This window comes from Salvelinus namaycush, chromosome 26 (assembly GCF_016432855.1).
Source record: "Salvelinus namaycush isolate Seneca chromosome 26, SaNama_1.0, whole genome shotgun sequence".
NCBI classification, from domain to species: Eukaryota; Metazoa; Chordata; class Actinopteri; order Salmoniformes; family Salmonidae; genus Salvelinus; species Salvelinus namaycush.
In genome coordinates, this window is record NC_052332.1 from 31,447,637 (window position 1) to 31,468,216 (window position 20,580).

The 20,580-nt window shown below is 41.9% G+C and overlaps 3 protein-coding genes across 3 annotated transcripts in view; 1 reads left to right on the forward strand and 2 right to left on the reverse strand.

The window, feature by feature from the left end:
- Positions 1-1,788, reverse strand: part of LOC120021070 (retinal guanylyl cyclase 2-like) — a 20,036-nt gene extending 18,248 nt beyond the window's left edge. Inside the window, exon 1 of the mRNA XM_038964718.1 lies at positions 1,038-1,788. Coding sequence (XP_038820646.1) covers positions 1,038-1,788 — 751 coding nt within the window. The remainder of the gene's footprint in view (positions 1-1,037) is intronic.
- Positions 1,789-4,760: 2,972 nt separating this feature from the next.
- On the reverse strand, positions 4,761-6,737 carry LOC120020898 (NHS-like protein 2). The gene is made up of 3 exons (XM_038964523.1): positions 5,931-6,737; positions 5,558-5,699; positions 4,761-5,272 (listed from the first exon to the last, which is right to left on the reverse strand). Exons 1-3 carry the CDS (start codon positions 6,703-6,705, stop codon positions 5,041-5,043), a joined length of 1,149 nt encoding a protein of 382 aa, XP_038820451.1. The 5' UTR covers positions 6,706-6,737; the 3' UTR covers positions 4,761-5,040.
- Positions 6,738-13,992: 7,255 nt separating this feature from the next.
- Positions 13,993-14,976, forward strand: LOC120021071 (G-protein coupled receptor 12-like). Its single transcript, XM_038964719.1, has one exon. It carries the CDS (start codon positions 13,993-13,995, stop codon positions 14,974-14,976), a length of 984 nt encoding a protein of 327 aa, XP_038820647.1.
- The last annotated feature ends 5,604 nt before the right edge of the window (positions 14,977-20,580 follow it).

Consider the following 20,580-nt stretch of genomic DNA (forward strand, 5'->3'; position numbering starts at 1 on the left):
GCAGTAGCAGCAGTAGCAGTAGTAGCAGCAGCAGCAGTAGCAGCAGTAGCAGTAGCAGTAGTACCAGTAGCAATAGCAGTAGTAGCAGTAGTAGCAGTAGTAGCAGTGGTAGCAGTAGTAGGAGTAGCAGTAGCAGTAGTAGCAGTATTAGTAGTAGCAGTATTAGCAGTAGTAGCAGTAGTAGTGGTAGTAGCAGTAGTAGTAGTAGTGGTAGTAGCAGTAGTTGTAATAGTAGTATTAGTAGTAATAGTTGTAGAAGTAATCGTAGTAGTAGTACGAGTAGTATTAATAGCATCTCTCGGGCTCCTGAGTGGTGCAGCAGTCTAAGGCACTGCATCTCAGTGCTTGAGGAGTCACTACAAACACCCTGCTTCGATTCCAGGCCGTGATTGGGAGTCCCATAGGACGGCGCACAATTGGCCCAGCATTGTCTGGGTTTGGCCGGTGTAGGCCGTCATTGTAAATAAGAATTTGACTTGCCTAGTTAAATAAAGGTTACATTATAAAAAATAGCAGTAGCAGTAGTAATACTAGTAGTAGTAGTAGCAGTAGTATTAGTAGTAGTAGCAGTAGTAATACTAGTAGTAGTAGTAGCAGTAGTATTGGTAGTAGTAGCAGTAGCAGTAGTAGTAGTAGTAGTAGTAGCAGTAGTAGTAGTAGTAGTAGCAGTAGTAATACTACTAGCAGTAGTAGCAGTAGATTTAGTAGTAGTAGCAGTAGTAATACTACTAGTAGTATTAGCAGTAGTAGCAGTAGTAATACTAGTAGTAGTAGTAGCAGTAGTATTAGTAGTAGTAGCAGTAGTAATACTAGTAATAGTAATTGCAGTAGCATTATCAGTAGTAATACTAGCAGTAGTAGCAGCAGTAGCAGTAGTAGCAGTAGTAGTAGTAGTAGTAGAAGTAGTTGTGATAGGTTAGTAGTTGTCTAATTAATTAAACTGGTTCTGGTACTGACAGCACTGTAGTAATAGCAGTTAGTGGTAGACAGATAGTAGTTGTATAGAAAGAAAAACCTGAATGATAAACAGGACTCACTGCGGATGTTTTCTGCCCTCTTGACCCTAGTCAGAGCCAGTCGTATGCTGGCAGGGTCCTTGTCTGTGGAGACCACGGTGGTGACAGGGAGGCCGTAGCTCCGCAGAGCGTCAGCGACCTTGCTGCCTGTGTCCACCCACACATCCTCAGCCGAGGAGATGATCCCTATGTGTGCCCAGCGGAAGTGTCTCACCAGGCTGAGCAGCACCCAGGTGGGCGAGGGCACCGTGCGGGCGAAAGTAAGATGCCTACTTCGGTCGTCCAGCTCATAGTTCACACAGGTCCAAGAGAACAGGGCCTTGTTCCAGTTGTTGGCCAGTAAAGACGCTGCATCACAGTAGCCAGGGTTGACAGGGCCCAGGAAGGCATTAGCCCGTGCGTAGTGACCTAAGAAACCCTTGAGTGCCATGGATGTCTGGCAGTCCTCGTCAATGATGACATACTCAAAGGTGGTGCCCAGGGACAGTGAGGGGTCATTGTTGATCCTCTCCACAGCTAGCTGCGCTGCCGTCTGGGGCAGTGCCTTAGCAAACAGAGGGTCACATTTCCACGGTCCAACTACCCCTACCTTGAACACAGTAGAAGTAGATCTAGCCGCACAGGGTGCACTTAGTGATGCCAGCAGGAACCACAGCAGCCAGGCGCCATGGGGAGGGGAGGGGAACTTGGCTTCTGTGAGGACTGGGGTTGTCAGATAGGTTGATGCCCACTCATGCAGTGAACTGTGAAGCTGGTAAAGCTGCCGGAGCATTGCAAGATGCCTTCTCCAGCAGATCCCACAATCCACTATCCCTCAAACGCTGTCCATTCCCCAAAAGGCCCAATGTCCTGGGAAATATAAAGGTATGATGACAAATACTGTACGTATGGGTTTATTTTCTCCAATGGGATGATTATTCATCATGTGTGGTGATAATCCAATCATGGCAGACATGGAGTGGAGATAAAAATAGCCCTCTGTCTGTCCACATCGGCACCTGCCTAAAAACACTGTCACATAACAATCACCTGTCTAATCCTCTATAACCATACATGTTGTTTAACTTTAATGTAAGAATTGTAATTAGAGAAAGAAACAAACTAAATTCACATTTTAAACCTTGCTCGTTCAATCATATAATTAACCGTATCATATTTTATTTGACATAAAAATGAAAATGACCCCTTATTACATAGCTATCCTATTGAAAGCCATTGTAAGATATTGAATTCAACACATTCACACGTATTATTTGTGGATGGAATTACCCTGTAATTATCTTTTCAGCAAAGTTCTAATTCTTTAGGAGAGACATTGGAGGAGCAGAAAGTAGATTCATCTTGGGTAATATCTGCTCCAGCCCCTCCAACCAAATGTGTGTTTGTGTATATGTGTGTATATATGTGTGTTTGTACTGTATATGTTTGTGTGTATATGCGTGTGTATATATGTGTGTGTGTGTGTGTGTATATGTGTGTATACTGTATTTGTGTGTATATATGTGTGTATGTGTATATATGTGTGTATATATGTATCCCGCAAATCACCAGTCTCAACGTCAACAGTGAAGAGGCAACTTCGGGATGCTGTTCAGTGTCTGTTCCTCTGTCCAGTGTCTGTGTTCTTTTACCCATCTTAACCTTTTCTTTTTATTGGCCAGTCTGAGATATGGCTTTTTCTTTGCAACTCTGCCTAGAAGGCCCGCATTCCGGAGTCGCCTCTTCACTGTTGACGTTGAGACTGGTGTTTTGCGGGTACTATTTAATGAAGCTGCCAGTTCAGAACTTGTGAGGTGTCTGTTTCTCAAACTAGACACTCAGTTGTGCACCGGGGCCTCCCACTCCTCTTTCTATTCTGGTTAGAGCCAGTTTGTGCTGTTCTGTGAAGGGAGTAGTACACAGCGTTGTACGAGATCAGTTTCAGTTTCTTGGCAATTTATCGCATGGAATAGCCTTCATTTCTCAGAACAAGAATAGACTGACGAGTTTCAGAAGAAAGTTCTTTGTTTCTGGACATTTTGAGCCTGTAATCGAACCCACAAATGTTGATGCTCCAGATACTCAGCTAGTCTAAAGAAGGCCAGTTTTAATTGTTTCTTTAATCAGAACAACAGTTTTCAGCTGTGCTAACATAATTGCGGTTTTCTAATTATCAATTTGCCTTTAAAATTATAAACATGGATTAGCTAACACAACGTGCCATTTACTTCGCTACTATGGCCTATTTATTGCCTTACCTCCGCACGCCATTTGCACACACTGTATATATACTTTTTCTATTGTGTTATTGACTGTACGTTTGTTTATTCCATGTGTAACTCTGTGTTGTTGTTTGTGTCGCACTGCTTTATTTATCTTGGCCAGGTCGCAGTTGTAAATGAGAACATGATCTCAACTGGCATACCTTGTTAAATAAGTGAGTGTGTATATATGTATATATGAGTGTGTATATACTGTATGTGTTTGTGTGTATATATATGTGTATATATGTGTATATGTGTGTGGATATGTGTGTGTATATATGTGTATATGTGTGTGTATATATGTGTATATGTGTGTGTGTATGTGTGAAGCTAAAATTCCCATCTCGAATGGACTAATAAAGTATATCTTATCTTATCGTATATAGTTACTACCACTACCTTCACTAATACTACTACTGCTAATACTACTAATACTACTACTGCTATTAATACTACTACTACTGCTGCGGATACTACTAATACTACTACTGCTATTACTACTAATACTACGGTTACTATTACTACTAATACCACTATTACTACTACTGATAATACTACTATTACTACTACTTCTACTATTACTAATGCTACTACTGTTGCTACTGCTACTACTACTATTACTGCTTATACTACTACTACTACTAATTGTAATACTATTACTTTCCCAATACATTTAAATATCATTAATTGATTTTTAAGATAAACTCATTTGAACATTAATTCCATAAAGAAAGTAGCCCTTCTATCCCACAATATATTGATAGCAGCTAGCCGATATTGTTATACAAACTTGCATTTGGCAGGTGCATCATCATCCTTACCATTTCAGTACAACACTAAGGTCTGTTAAATCCAGTGATGTTCCCCCTATGAGACATTCCGTAACACTGAACTGGAAAGCCACGTTGAAAGTGAAATTCAGAGTGGACCTTAGTAGTGAGAGTGAAGTAGTGAACACTAGTAATCCACTCAGGCATAGTATCAGAAGGAGTGACGCATTACAGACCTAGGGCAGATGACCTGTGGATTATAATAAATCCCTTCTATCCATCTCCAACACTCTCAGTAAAACCCCTATTGCTCAGAGTCCCCATGTGTGGCTTAAATGTTTAACGACCCCCCCACTTAAGTGCCTAAGAACTGATCTTTCACAAACCTGGGTACAGTAAGTAAGGTACCAATTTTGAATGCAATGTAGTTGTGATAGGGAATTGTTTCAGGGGAAAACATAGTTTTTTGAACATACAGTATCTTGGATTTATATCAATTCAACTATCATGACACTGTAGGACCTTGCATAAGACGAACAACCAGTCAATAAAACAGCAATCATGCTCCCCCGTTACTTTGTCAGAGTGAATAAGGTTTGGGCAGCAGTGGGTTAGAGCAGACGCATACTAATGATCTGTCACAGACACACAAGCAGCTCTGTTTAATTTCTGAGCGATACATGACCAAAAGCACAAATGTTGGCAGCTCAAAAACAAATGTTGTAGGCATCACAAGTCAAGGCAAGAAAGATGTATTGACACGATAGATTGTCTCAGCTCATAAGCAAAACACAGCTGGCCAACACTGTCATATTTCCAGTTAGACATGACCTCTATACACTGTATTGCCGTCACAGAAACAAGTTGTCGGTGTACTGTAGCACGTAAAGCAATGTAAACAATAGCCTTTTCCTTCTCTCCCTGATTGTCCACAATACTTGCATGCCCCATATTGAGTGAAAAGTGTTTGTTACACATTGAGAAACATAAACATTGGAGTTGTTCGATGCTCTACGGTTGACCGGCCAGTGGTTTAGTATTCTTCAGTAGTTCAGAGGCTGACAGTCTCTCCCCAGAGCTGGGTTTATTGCTCCTCCTCCTCTGCAGAAAAGCCATGAAGTTGTCATTTTTGGAGCTTGACTTCTGGACAACCCTCTGGGTGCCTTTAATGGGGGATCCATAACCCTGCCTGCTCCCCGTGCTGTCAGCTGTTTCTTTACGACCCAGGAGTTTCTTCTTTGACCTTTAAAAAAACAGGAGTCCAGAAAGTAGACCAATATAATACACTTGTTATAATACACTTGTTATGAAGAAAAAACCTTTGAGAAACAACTAAAAGATGAAATAATTCTGACAATATACTTTTGTTAATGCTTGTTTATTTGTTGGATGGAATTATTTAACCAATTTAGTGTGCATGAAAGTGGACAGGGCCCGTCTCCTTATATCTAGTTTACCTATGTAGCACTGGTAGTTTGTTTTGCGTGTTGCTTACTATTCTATTTTGTGGGAAAGTAAGTCCCATTACCTGTGTATGATGGTGAATAGGTCCTCAATAGTTGGCTGTGAGGAGTTGTGGTCCAACTCTTCCTCCTCCTGCTCCCCGAGGCACAGTGTTCTCATCTGGGGCATTGCCCTCCTCTCTTCACTGTTCTCATCTAGGAAAAGTCCTGTCGGAAAAATATATAACACTATAATTTCCATTTGGGATGAAAATACTTTAGTTCAAGAGCTAACTCGTGCCATCTACATATTATGCGTACATATTGATTCAATAATAACAACATACAATAAATAATGTTACAAATGATGGTTACAGATGTTGGTTACAGATGTTACAGACTGCATGCATAGAGTTCAAAACAGTGTGAGTGAGTTCTTCTTATAAAATTTAAGAATACCATCTCTTATCCTGTTATGGTTGCAATCTTGTCCAGTAAAGTCTCTGTCTCTGTAAGCACTGGCAGGAAACTGATAACCACTGGCAGTAACCTGGTAACCAGTGGTAGGAGGCTGGTATGCACTGGCAGGAGCCTGGTAAGCACCACTGAGCCCAGACCAGAAATGGCTCCTGGTGCTCTCCTGTCCCAGTGAGCTGATGGAGGGCATGAAGAGGACATCAGGTTTCTTTGCGACTGGAGGGGGAACCAACTTCTTCTTCCTATCTAGTTCAGCTTGAAGAGATGTGGTGCTGGTGGGAGAGGTCCTTCTCACGTTCCTGATCTCTGAATGGCAGGAGGTGGGTGGTGGGTGTGAGTCAGTCACATCATACTGCTGCCTGTCTACAGCTTGCTGCCTCTGAAACATAACCCCATCACTGGCAACACGAGGAGGCTGGTGCGACCTCTTAGGCTTCGCTCTTCTTTCCACCATAAACATGTCCCCTTGGCTCTCTCTTGGTGAGGCTGGAAGGGTCTCTGAGAACTGTGTAGAGACTGAGGAGGACTTTACCATATGTATCGGTGGCCATTTGTGTGCAGGTGGCTTAGTAGCAACAGGTGGTTTAGCTTTAGGACTGTGGTGGACCAGTGGACAGCTCTCCAGCTCCTGTTCCTGCTCCTCCTCCCTGATGACTTCAGGTGAGCCCTCCAGGCCTTTGTCTGAATCTGAGCTGCTGACGGAACGTAAATGCACATTGCTGAGATCCTCCTGGGTCACCACAGGCATCACCATCATGCTGGAGCTCAGCCTCTGTCTGGGTTTGGTAGTGCCAGAGGACTCGGAGTGACGCCGCGTGGCTTTAGATTTGACCGACGTCGGGTCTGGGAGAGGGACAATCCCTGGCAACTCCAGGGACAGCCGCAGCCTGCTGTTGCTGGCTCTGGGGGAGGTGGGTGAGGTGGAGGACTTGGGGCGCATCCTGCAGCCCAGGGGGGAGGGTCCAGTGATGGCAGACGTGAGGATAGGAGGGGGCAAAGTCTCACACTGAGAGCTGGACTTGCCATTGGAGGAGACTGGGGCAGGTGGTTGGAAGGGGGACTGTTTACAAGTTAGAGATGGAGGGTGTCGCAAGGGAGGAGAGGGTCTGACCGATTCTGACCAGCTGGGGGCTTTTTTGTCCTCATTTCCAGTAATAACAATAGCAGGACCTGAGCTTGACATGGAAGAGCAGGGGTCAGTAGATCTTACTTCACGTAGCTGCCCATTGTTGTTGACTGGTGGCCCAACCAGAGCCTGTATAGGCTGAGCAGGGGACTGCTCCAGGCACAGCATCTCCTCTGTCCTGGGTGTGGAGATGAGGATGAGGTCAGGCAAGAAGGAGTCTTGGGTAGCTGTGTCTCTGTCCATGTATAGGCTCTTGGTCCTGTTGTCTCTGAGCTGGGAGGCGGAGTCTCTCCTCAAGGACACGCTACGGGTTGGCGGCGCCGGCCTCCTCTTCGTCTTCCTCAGGATGATGCTGTGGGACCGCGACCGTGGACCACCGTGATCAGGGGAGACGTCTGGGCTCAACGGGGAGCTGTCGCCTCTACTAATGTCCTCTGAGCTGTTGTCAGGGCATAGGTGGACGTAGCTGTCACATCTGCTTCTGGAAGTAATTGAGTTTGAGGCAGTGGCTGCAGAGAAGGAGCGTCCGCGGAACTCAGGGTTGTGTACTGGCAGGACCGTCTCCTCATTTTGAATGGGGTTAACTATATAACACTCCCTTTCACCCCTTCTACTGGCAGTGTTAGCCATGGCAGACAATCCAGTGGAGGCATAGGGGCCAACCTGCTGGAACTGGGAGGTCACAGAGGCTTCTGGGGGGTGGCATATCTTGGCAGCATGCTGGCATGGGGACTTCACCACGTCAGGACAAGGGGACATCATGATGTTTGGTTGGTATGATGTGTTGTCCCAGTTGGGGGAGAAGGTGGACCCTCTGGGCCCCTTCCAGGCCTGACTGGTACATATCAGGGCCCTGTTCTCCATGACATCAGAGACAGGCCTGAGACACCAGGTAGATCACAGGACGTTTGGCTGAGCAGAGATGAGTCCTCTTTAGAGAACAGAGTTTCACACTTCCTTCATCTGGATGTTACCTAAGGGGACGAGAAGATAGAAGAAACAAGTTGTGTGAGTGACAGCACAGTGGTCATCTTGGTTTCAGAAATAAAACAATATATGCTATTCTGTCTTTTATTCATTTCCCTTTTGAATATAACCATAGTCCTTTGAGTATGAGGATATTGTATATAAGGAGAAAAGGAGTGTGTGAGTGGGAGAGGGTGAGTGAGATGTGGCTGGAGAGAAGGAAGGAAGTCAGAAAATATCTCTGCCTATCTTGGTCTTGTGCTTGATAAATGAAGAGTGGGTGTTTACCATGGCAACTGCTACCTGGTCATCCATAGTCAGATCACAAAAACAATCATTTGAACCCCAGATTAGATCTATACTGCATGATGCCTGGTTCGACACCATCTACACTGGATGGGATGAGCAAACTATTGAAGGATAATTGACAGATTGGAAAAGCTATTCCAGTAATCATACCTAAAAAAATCCATGGATGTTAATAAAATGGAAAGATTGTGTGTAGGGAAAAAAATGAACATTTTGATTGTGTTAGATTGACAAAAAGAATGGGTTAATTAAGAGGACCACGCAGTCATGTATTGAACAGGAATAAAGATATGATGAATGCATACTTTTTGTTTCAGGGATAGTATGATGAATGATCTACAAATCCAACGATGGAAGACTTGCTTAAGTCTCAGCACAGTCAGAGTGTGAATTAAATTAGCCAAGGAAGACGGTCAATGCTGTTTCTTGGGAAAATGCTCCTCTGTCGTTGTTGGAGAGGGCACGTGCTATTGGGATAATTAGTGGGGTACAGACTGTTGCATACAGCTGATCATGGAATCCTCCCTCTCTCATTGCTGGACTAAACCTGTAGTCTTTATGAAGTTCATCTATTCTTTTCGTCTTCATTTCCGCTCTATCGCCTGCTTTCTCTCTGGACAACTCTCTGAGCAATATCTTCTGCCTTAAAGAGGAAGATCTCTAACTATTTCTTTCCTCTAAATGGTGTGTTGGTTATGATGTCGTTAAAGACTGTGTTTTAGCATGGGTCAAGTAGGGCATTTAGATATGCTGCACACTCCACCACTGACAGTCAAAGGAGAGTTTTCTCTGCAATCATCTGCATAACAAACACCATAGCCTTTGTGTTTCCCTGGATGAACATATGATCACTCCTATTCCCTTTCCTTTAACAAAACATATTTTATATACATACACACACACACACACAAAAAGACCACACACAGACACACACACACACACACACAAATACCACACACATACACACCCACACACACATGCAAAAAGACCACACACACACACATGCATGCACACATTTATACACACACATGCTTGCACGCACCCACATATGCATGCAGGCACACACACAGACAATAACAACAATGCTTAAAAATAGAGGGCTTTCTGACATAATCATGTCCATGTTCTACCTTGTCAGATAGATGCCTAGAATGAAACAGATAGAGAGAGAGATAGACATATATATATATAGAGAGAGAGATAGATATATATATATATAGAGAGAGAGAGACAGATATATATATAGAGAGAGAGCGAGACAGATATATATATATATATAGAGAGAGAGATATATATATATATATATAGAGAGAGAGACAGATATATATATATATAGAGAGAGATAGATATATATATATATAGAGAGAGAGAGACAGATATATATATAGAGAGAGAGATAGATATATATATATATATAGAGAGAGAGATAGATATATATATATATATATATATAGAGAGAGAGAGTGACAGATATATATATAGATATATAGATATATATATATAGAGAGAGAGAGAGAGACAGATATATATATAGAGAGAGACAGATATATATAATTAGCATCTATTTACATACCGTAGAGCGACAGAGACCCTCGACTTCCTTGAATAAATAGATGCTAATTGGAACAATAAAAATGCAAATATTTCACATAAACCACACAACACTGTTTGCATGTCTACATACATGAAGTCAAAATGAGTACATGACAGAATGAAGAGACATCAATGTCATCTCAACCTTCCTGTAAAAGAGCCTGATGAATGTGTCCATAAATCCCTCCAAAGCCCTGTGTCCCCCCCTCCTACCTCACAGCTGGCTCAGGAGATAGAGCTGTGGCTTCCAATGCAGCACTCCTACATCTACGCTACAGCCTGCTCCTACAGCCCAATACATTCACATGCTGTTGCCATGACAATTGGAAGTGGGCTGCTACTTGCTCTGAGTTGTTGGATGCTGAGAGAGGGAGGGAGAGAGGGGGGGAGAGGGGAGAGAGAGGGAGAGAGAGGAGGGAGAGGGGAGAGAGAGAGCGAGAGAGAGGGGAGGGAGAGAGCGAGAGAGAGAGAGAGAGGGAGAGGTAGAAAGACAGAGAGAGGAGAACAGAGGATGGACATGAAAATAGTTTTTTGATGGCGTGTGGAGCATATTTGCCTCTAAGGGACAAGGCGGGTATTGAATAGTTTCAAAGAGGCTGGAACATCAAAATAGTTCCATTGCCTCAACAGCTGCATCATGACAAGAGCTGACTTGATATTCCTGGCATGCCTTGGATGGTTTACATTGAGGAGCATAGATACAGTATATCCATTTCTACTTTACAACCAAGTAATTCACAGCTGTTTTGCTACGTTGACTTTTCCACATGGATGTGTTCAACTTCATCAACTTTTATGTAAATAAAAGCATGAAGGCTTGAGACACTTTGAGTAAATGTCTTACAATCACCTCAATGTTATTAATCTCAATGGGTGTGTTCACTAGATCATGCCAGGGGCGGCTGCTCGCTCAGGAACATCCCTTTAGAGGCTTCAGAAAGATATATCATGTTAGTTTTAGGATTTTTAACTATCAAAAAGCATCAAGTCATACAGTCTAAACAAAATGACTAATGCACGGTGTAGCAGATGTTGACAGTAACAACTGAGACGAAAGATGACAGAGCTGAGAAAGAGAAATTGGCTCCATCCTCTTCTTCTAATGTTGAGGCAGAGTTTTTGACCAATGTTTCACAACTTCTGGGAAACATCGTTGGCACACGATGGGGATAGAAACAAAAGATAATTGCAACTATACCTCCAGATGTGCAAGATTACTTTTCATCACGCGCAGCACATTACCGTGCAGCACCAGTTCATGACTGCCTCCCACTCCTCCTCCACCACTAAAGGGGTCTCCACCCTCTCCATTATCCTTGGCACCTTTGCATTGTGCTGGATCCCCTTCGCCATGTACTCTCTGGTGGCGGACATCAGATACCCCCCATCCCTTTATGTAACCTGAGTTTTTTGCTAACTGCAACAGATCAAAACGTATGTTGCCATAGACAGACTGCTGTGTGGTCACATCTGAATAGAGCATTGTTACATGTAGGCCTTCATCACCTTGGTGGGACTACTCCTCTGTATGACTTATGAAGGTGAATTAAATACAACAGACAGTACTTGAACTGTACCAAGACGACTTTGCTGTGCCAATTGTTTCAGAGTCAATGTGAACCCTTCAGAATAAAAGCCTGTGGTTTATCCAAGCAAGCTTGGCCTCTTTCCCCAGAGTAAACTCAGATGATGCATGCTAAATGAATTTCTTTCTAATACCATGCAGACATGACCTAATACATTTGATCTTTATATTTATGGATTTACTGCATTACGTTACGAAAAGTAAAGGTAGCAAAGGAATCATTGTACTTTTGAAACGGCTAGTTGCTTAACTTGTTACATGTCATCTTCATGCCATATTAGTGGCCCTTAGTCGATCGTTCGTAAAGAGCTCAAAATTGAGTTTATTCATTGGTCAATAATTCACCATTCCATACTAATGTTATCCACAGAACCTTTTAAACCTGATAGCCTAAGACCTACATATAGAAATCAAATCACATACCTCTTTACCTGCAAGGAAGGAGGTCATGAATTGTACAATATACCGGATGAATAATAATAATAATAATTTGGGAATTGTTCAATTTACCTGATAAAAACCAGCCTCCTCCAAGCTGCTCAATGAGATGGTGAGTTGTCTCTCTAACCCTCACTCTTGTCACCCACGTCCCAATATGACCCAATGTTCCTCAAATGTAACTTCTAAACCAGACCCTCCCTTTTAACAAAGGAAGTGGCTGTGTACCAGGCATTGTGACAGGAAACATGAGATGAGGAGTGATTAGGGCTGGGGCTGCTTCCATCGGGGTCAAGTGTTTAGTGAAGGGTGAGAACAACACCACTATGCTTCCCTATTGGCAGACCATGCTCACACACCCTCCTCTATGTAGTGTAACTAGTACTAGAAGGTGATTCCTGAAGTTGATCAGACTTCTTACAGTGATCATGGGGATATATGGAGGGAGGGTTTAAAACATTACTAGTGAAAGTTCATTGGTCTTAATAATTCCGGGAAAAATAAAATAACTCTGCATAGTAAAAATTCACTTTTGTTTTTGACAGGCATGTCAGCTAGTTTGAGTCTTTTTTTAACCAGCTAGCCAGCTACTCTACTCACCAGTGGCATGGTCAAACTTCCAAAAGATGTCGCCCCCCCTCTTTAAAGTGATCTACTGCCACCTGCAGGTTCCAGGACAACACAGTTCTCTACTCATACTGGTATCACTTTGTCAAGGGAGGAATGTGCTTTGAACTTCAAATCAACTCAATCAGATGCTGGAACCATTCTCATCAACGGAGGTCAACAAGATGCAAGCTAACTTAGGATCCTTGTGTGAATATATTATATTCCACGCAATTAAAATGTAGTTGGAAAAAAATACCAGGCCTTAGCTTAAAAAAGTACATAAAATAAATAAACCCGAAACAGCTAATAGTATTGAGTATTTATTTCTGAAATTCTATGCTGTGTCACCCTCTTCCACAAGCTCTGAATCACACATCGAATGAAGAATGGAGTGGGAGCACTTGACGTCAGTTGGAGAATCATCCACAGGACCAATAGGATAGTAACAAGCAAGAGTCAATGCCAGCGAATTGCCAACATCATTAGCGGTGTGTCAGCCAAGTCTTAACGTCCTCCTGTGAGAAATCGAATCAGAAAAGATTTGTTACAATAACGGTAAAATAAAACAGAGGGTTTATATTATATATCGGTGCCGGCGGTTACCGGTTATAGTCTTCACCCGCGCGCCCAATATCTCCATCTTCCCTGTGAACAGCTGTCAAGGAATGCGTATGGGCAGACCTCAACAAGCCATCTCAACATCACTTGACTGAGGCATAGTGACACGCACGGATGCACTGGTTAGTGATCAGCCTATATATCTATATATTATGTCCGTGTTTAAATGATTGACAAGAGAGAACCCTTTTCTCACAGAAATGACATCATTTGGTTTTTGACCTTAGAAGTCCTTTATAATCACGCGAGAGGGTAAGAATACATGTGTGTTTTAATAATATTAATATTAACTTGCCCTGAGTGAAACAACCCATATCTAATGTTTGGGCATGCTATTACTAATCGAAATGACATGGATCTAAAATTAGATCAAAGACAAGCCATTCATTTCCATTTTTACCCTTTCTATAAATTCCTGCTCAAACAGCCAATCCTTGATGTCAGTAGTCCCGACAGAGGGGCTCTCATTTGAATTTAACTCTTTGTTGTATGTATTGGGAGTCAACGGAGGAAATGATAAGTACACTAACAGCACAGTTGAACTGTTATAATTTGACTAATCGGTGATACTCCGCTAATATACTTTATGCATAAAAGGCGGCATTTTGGCCATGCATTCACGCAATTTGGCGTGCATCTGTCTAATGAGACAAATGTTTTATTTGGAAATATGTAAGACACTCTTGAACACAAGTGTCTTTACACTGTACATTTCCCACGGTGATCACTCTGAAATTCTCTATCTGCGCCCCCTCCCCTTCTCTGTCATTCTCAGTGATGATTCACTCTCTGCCGCAGCTATGAGTAACCAATTCCAAAACAACTCTTCCCCCATCTGGAGTGTTCAAGAAGGAGGGAATTCCACGCCACCTCCAACATTTGAGCTGGAGCCGGTGCCTGTCAGCGTGAATCCCTGGGATATAGTATTGTGTGTCACAGGGACCCTAATGTCCTGTGAAAATGCAATCGTGATTGCCTTAATTATTTACACGCCCACCCTGAAAGCGCCCATGTTCGTGTTGATAGGGAGCCTGGCTTTTGCGGACCTACTGGCAGGGCTTGGTTTGATAGTGAATTTCACCATCACCTACATATTTGATACGGGATTCGCGACGCTGCTATCAGCTGGACTGCTCATCACTGCCTTTTCGGCCTCCGTTCTCAATATCCTGGCAATCACTGTGGATAGATACCTCTCCCTCTACAACGCACTGACTTACCACACGGAAAGAACAGTGATTTTTACCATCGTCACACTGGTGCTCATTTGGGTGACTAGCATCACTCTGGGCGCGTTACCGATCATGGGTTGGAACTGCCTTAAGGATGAGACTACTTGCAGTATTTGCGCTCCCATTGATAAAAATCACGCTGCAGCACTGGCGGTGACTCTTCTTTTTGTATTCGCACTCATTTTGCAACTATACCTCCAGATTTGCAAGATTGCTTTTCGTCACGCGCAGCAAATCGCCGTGCAGCACCAGTTCATGACTACCTCCCACTCCTCCTCCACCACTAAAGGGGTCTCCACCCTCTCCATTATCCTTGGCACATTTGCATTGTGCTGGATCCCCTTCGCCATGTACTCTCTGGTGGCGGACATCAGATACCCCCCCATCTATACCTACGTCACCGCTCTCCCAGCCATTTGTCACTCTATGATAAACCCCATCATTTATGCTTTCAGAAATCCCGAGATACAGAAATCTATGAGACTGGCTTGTTGTTGTGGATGTGCATCTTCCAACTTCCCTCTGCGACCAAGGACACCAAGTGTTGTCTAGGCAACTGTTGTATGTTAGCCTATAGCCTCTAATCAAGTCGTTACAAGCACATCACAATCTTAATGACTAATCCGAAAAGATTTGTGGGTGTTTTGTTTTGCATTTCATGTGTATTGAATAACTACTGTACGTCTGATGTCCTCTTGTATATTTTACTGAGCATAGCATTAGGATGTCTGCTCTCAAAATAAAGCCGTTCAATTTCTCTAAAGGAAGTGTATTGTCCCAGAGCTACCTGTGCAGTATTGCTGCGTTTATATAGAGGTAGTAGCCTTCACTGTACGAGCGAGGCCTCATATTACAACCTTTAGATTATAATTGATGCATCTGTACATGTCATGTGCAGTGACTCGGTGTTGCTCATAAAGCATTCAAAGTAGCCCCTAACTCAATAGGCAAATACCTGTTCTGTGTCAGTACAATAGGGCTAAGGAAACTACTCCTAATGTCCCCGTATTGATTCAATTCATTGGGAATAATGTTTATCAAAGGTTGTTGAATGTTCATCAGAAGGATGCCGAAACGTGGTACTGATTTACCGCGTCTCTACACCTTCAATATGTTAAAACTGTCCCTTCAGTCTGTCATATAGTGGGGCAAGTAAAAGTGAGCCAATTTGTGATTTACGCGTGGTTTATTGCGAGGGGGAAATGCTGAAATGAGTGGACAATTCTCTGTATTTCAGCGTTATCCGCAAAGCCGTTTCAGCCCCATGGACAACGAAACGTGAGCCATCGCCCACTCGATAAAGCACGCATATGCCTGGTAATGGGAGCTATGTAGCTAGTACTGTAGGAGTGGAGAATAAGCCTAATTTGTGTGCTTTTTTAATTCAAGACAAAAGCAGCAAAATAGTGTCAGCCAAGGTTTTCCAAATGAACGCACCCAGACAGTATCATATATTCCCTGTGTGACGTGCCACTCTAAATGTTTAAAGTGGGAAACCCCTTGCATTCGACATGCGCAACACTACTTGATTATAATTACAATAGTTTACGTGCAATATCTGTATGCCTATAGCCTACCTAGACCCTCGGTAGACCTTACACATCGACATCTGATTGACTTCTGATGTCGTGACATATTTTTGTTGCTTGCCCACTAAAAACAAATGGTTCTACATAGTGCCAAAAAAGGGGCATTTTGCTTGTTACCATAGTATATCCTTTTTTTGGTGCTATATATATAAAAAAAATCAATTCTAAATTGAACCTGTATGGCGCTATAAATAATAATTTCATAAGGTTCTATAAATAACCATTAAAACATGTTATAGAGCACCAAAAAAAAGGTTCCGCTGTGGTTACAACCCTTTTTGGGGCTATATAGAACCCTTTTAATGGTTCTTCATATAACCTTTATGCAGAATGGTTCTATAAATAACCTTTCTCAATCTAAACAGTTCTTTGTAGATTCAGTTTTTTTAATTCTGGTTAGCCATATTGTTAAAATTCCATAGGTGTTATTATTGTGTTAATTGACAAGTTGAATCAGGTGTGCTAGCTCTGGAACTGCTGGGGTGCCTGAGGAAAAAATGGAGAACAACTGAGTTAGACAACAGTTCTCAGTTGACACAAGGCCACACATGAGTCTTTCACAAGACACTGTTTCTGGCCATAGTCATATATAACATGTCATGGCATAACACAACAGATTAGATCAACTAGAATGACCACCAGGCCCCAAAATATTCGAATGAGCCGCTGGCCCTAAATATTTATTATCACTAAAAGAACAATGAAACCTTTTGTGAACTGTAAAGAACCATTGAATGGCTCAAAGGGTTCTATGAGTCATGATGGTTCCACATAGAACTATCACCCTTCCCAAAGAACCCTTGATGAACCCTCTTTTCTCATCTTTTCACAACAAATCAATATTTAGGCCATGTACACATAGATGTCTATAGGGTAGTTGTACAGAATGGTTGCAGTGCATCATTTAAGAAAAAGCTAAATTATGCAAATTGTAGGCTACAGTTTTGTTCTGCTGTAATGGCACTCATTCCAATAGTTGGTAATTACAAATGTTCTAATGTCTTAATTGTTTTTGCCTTACTTTGTCTCACGGGCAATAATGTATAACTTGTGTGTTAATAGTGATAAACTGAATGACATTACATGTTGTTTCTCAATAGAACGTGAGCACTATACATAACTACTAGCCACTTGTCAGTTTATGACTGTATAATACAGTAGCTGCATCACTATGACTTCAGTAATGTATGGTGGACAGTTCAGTACTTGAATGATAATGCAATGTCTGTTGTTTGAGATGTGTGTGGAGAGCCCTTACAGAATGTAGGCTCATCTACTGCCTATTCACTAGTAGTTCAGTCAAAGAGCTGCTATAAGCAATCCACAATAATTGAAACACTCAATTTGATATGCTATGATTAGAGTCAAAGTTGGAGGGAACTCTGCAACTAGAGTCATCACTATTGAATTGAAGGCTGTTTCCTGTGCGCCACAAAGCTTTGCTTGTGGTAATACTGAATGGAATGTTTGTGTATGATTCAAATGATTGTCCCAAACACTGATCTCCTTGGTCATCATCCTCCACTGTCAGCATGATTTGATTTTGCTATGTCAAGATCTAGTATTCTCACAGGGTTTAGAAGTCCTTAAGGTCTTATCATATTGATATAAAGCTATATTTTTTATATATTTATTGAAATAAATGTATGTAGTTTGTATCTCTTATTTGTTTTAAATAATCAATTATGATTTTGTCTTAAGGAAAACCACTTCAATGTGTCTTGTTCAACCAGTTTAGAAATGTATTTAAGGATTGATTGTTTTTATACCAAAACAATTGAAAAGCTACTGTCAAAGCTGTTTGCTTTCTTAAGATGCTGGGGCACTCTTTGTTGCATGGTTAATTTCTGTTCAAAACACCTCACCATATTGTCACCAAGACAGTGTTTTAGTTTGTTTTTTTTGTAACAAAGGTCATCAACCAAATCTGTAGCAAGGAGACATCCAAACCAGGTGTCTGTGAAAGAGGCCAATAAATGTTTTTGTTTACCATGTTTCTGTTTGGTGTGGGTGACTCAGTGGGGTCCTGGCTCTATGCTCCCTGGGACAGATGGAGGCTCAGTGACCGCTGCCTAGTGTGATGCCACTGCCTTTGAGGGGAGCAGGAAAACAAACAGGATCCAACAACAGCTATCTGTATCTGTCTGGTGTGAAATCTGTCTCGTTGTCCTCTGTAGCTCAGTAGAACGTGGCACTTGCAACGCCAGAATAGTGGTTTCGATTCCCGGGACAAACCGTATGTAAAATGTATGCATGCATGACTGCAAGTACCTTAAGATAAAAGCATCTGCTAAATTACATTTCATATTTTTAGAATAATAAACACTCCACTAATATCAGTGCTGCTTCACATGGGACCAGAAAGAGATACGGAGTCATTTCCAAAATACTTTACCACTGGAAGGTTCCGGTGCCTTCTACAAACATTGGAAAGAAACAATACGCATTCAAAAACAGACAACACAGCCTCTATAAATGCATTAGCTAGTTTATCATTATACATACAGTACCACATCCAGTGGGGATTTACCTGACCTTATTAAAATATCATCTTTAGGATGTGGCTCTACAGCTGGACAAGAAATACTGTCATGTCCTTGGCTCAGAATGAGCTGTTCCCTCCCATGTCGTAGATCTCATGAGTTCATTTGTCTCTATGCCCTTCTTGTCATCCCAGATGGCCAGATGGCCTGCGAGGTGGGTGGGGGTCATACTGTACATGCAAAAATAACAAATGTACAAATGTCTCTCAGAACCAGTGCATAAATTGGTTATTCATATTCTAGTGGTACAGTACAATAGGGTAGTTATATCAGTGCAATAGGTCAGTGATAAGCAGTCACAAGAGGATCCAAGACAAAAGTAAGGTATCATAACACTTATTTCATTTTATTAGCTACTCATACGTGCACTATTGTTACTAGGTTTGATCAATGTGATAGATAGATAGTCATTTCATATCTAGATACCCAAATTCATTTTACAAGCAGTGCTACAAAAATCTATACAACAATGAATTGTAAAACACATTAGTAGTAATATAAACATATGACTTGATAGAACATAGGACCAGTATGTCTGAAACATTGCTAGGCCCCTCTCTCGTCTGCTCCAGCAGGACATTAGTCAAACTGGACGACAAGCACACCAAAAATCAACCACTACCTCTTCAGGACTATCTATTTCCCAAACTAAATTCCCAATCTGGCCCTCATACCATCATGGCCACCTAATAATCCCCAGTTTACAATTGGCTCATTCATCCCCCTCCTCTCCCCTGTAACTATTCCCCAGGTCGTTGCTGTAAATGAGAATGTGTTCTCAGTCAACTTACCTGGTAAAATAAGGGTTAAATAAAAAATATATAATTCAGGACTATCTCTTCAGGCCTTCAACATTAAAAAGAGTCAGAAAATAAATGAACAGCAAGGCACACACACAGACACGGTAGTCGTTAGTCAACCAGCAAATCTTCAGCAAATTATGTTCACCAAAAACGACAAATGATGTTACACACTGCCAATTAGGGTATCAATACTTAACCACAACACTGTAGACAAGTAAAACAAAGGGAAGTCCCTCAGATCACAAGAAGTTGTGTTGATGACACAGTTACGACTACAGTACCATGTGTCCAAAAGTATCAACCAACCTGATATACACTTGACGTGGCATCTTCTTCATATGCACAGTAGAACCAGAACAGAACACTAAATACTTTTCAATAGACAAATATTTAAGTGCATTAAGCTACAGATCAGACTAGTTGAAAGAATGCCTTGGCCTCTTCACCTTGAAAACAACATTGTGGTTTTTGTCTGACTCATTTACAGGTGGAAGATATGCAACTGAAACCACAAATAATATTCAAACTACAATATCATGACTCATGAAATAAACACCTTTATACTGGACCTTGTGTATTATATTATAATCATATACAGTGCCTTCAGAAAGTATTCAGACCCCAAGCTAACTATAGCTAGGCTACTCATGATGACGTATTGGTTGACCAAGCTAACTATAGCTAGGGTACTCATGATGATGTATTGGTTGACCTAGCTAACTATAGCTAGGCTACTCATGATGATGTATTGGTTGACCAAGCTAACTATAGCTAGGCTACTCATGATGACGTATTGGTTGACCAAGCTAACTATAGCTAGGCTAGTCATGATGATGTATTGGTTGACCAAGCTAACTATAGCTAGGCTAGTCATGATGATGTATTGGTTGACCAAGCTAACTATAGCTAGGCTACTCATGATGACGTATTGGTTGACCAAGCTAACTATAGCTAGGCTACTCATGATGATGTATTGGTTGACCTAGCTAACTATAGCTAGGCTACTCATGATGATGTATTGGTTGACCTAGCTAACTATAGCTAGGCTACTCATGATGACGTATTGGTTGACCAAGCTAACTATAGCTAGGGTACTCATGATGATGTATTGGTTGACCTAGCTAACTATAGCTAGGCTACTCATGATGATGTATTGGTTGACCAAGCTAACTATAGCTAAGCTACTCATGATAATGTATTGGTTGACCTAGCTAACTATAG

Bases quoted from the DNA above. Each gene is read 5' to 3' on its own strand.
- LOC120020898 (XM_038964523.1), bottom strand. From the start codon at position 6,705: ATGATGGTGATGCCTGTGGTGACCCAGGAGGATCTCAGCAATGTGCAT. The intron at 5,700-5,930 runs GTATTCTTAAAT...TTTTTCCGACAG, and splicing joins CCATAACAGGATAAGAGATG to GACTTTTCCTAGATGAGAAC. The intron at 5,273-5,557 runs GTAATGGGACTT...GTTTTTTTAAAG, and splicing joins CTATTCACCATCATACACAG to GTCAAAGAAGAAACTCCTGG.
- LOC120021071 (XM_038964719.1), top strand. From the start codon at position 13,993: ATGAGTAACCAATTCCAAAACAACTCTTCCCCCATCTGGAGTGTTCAA.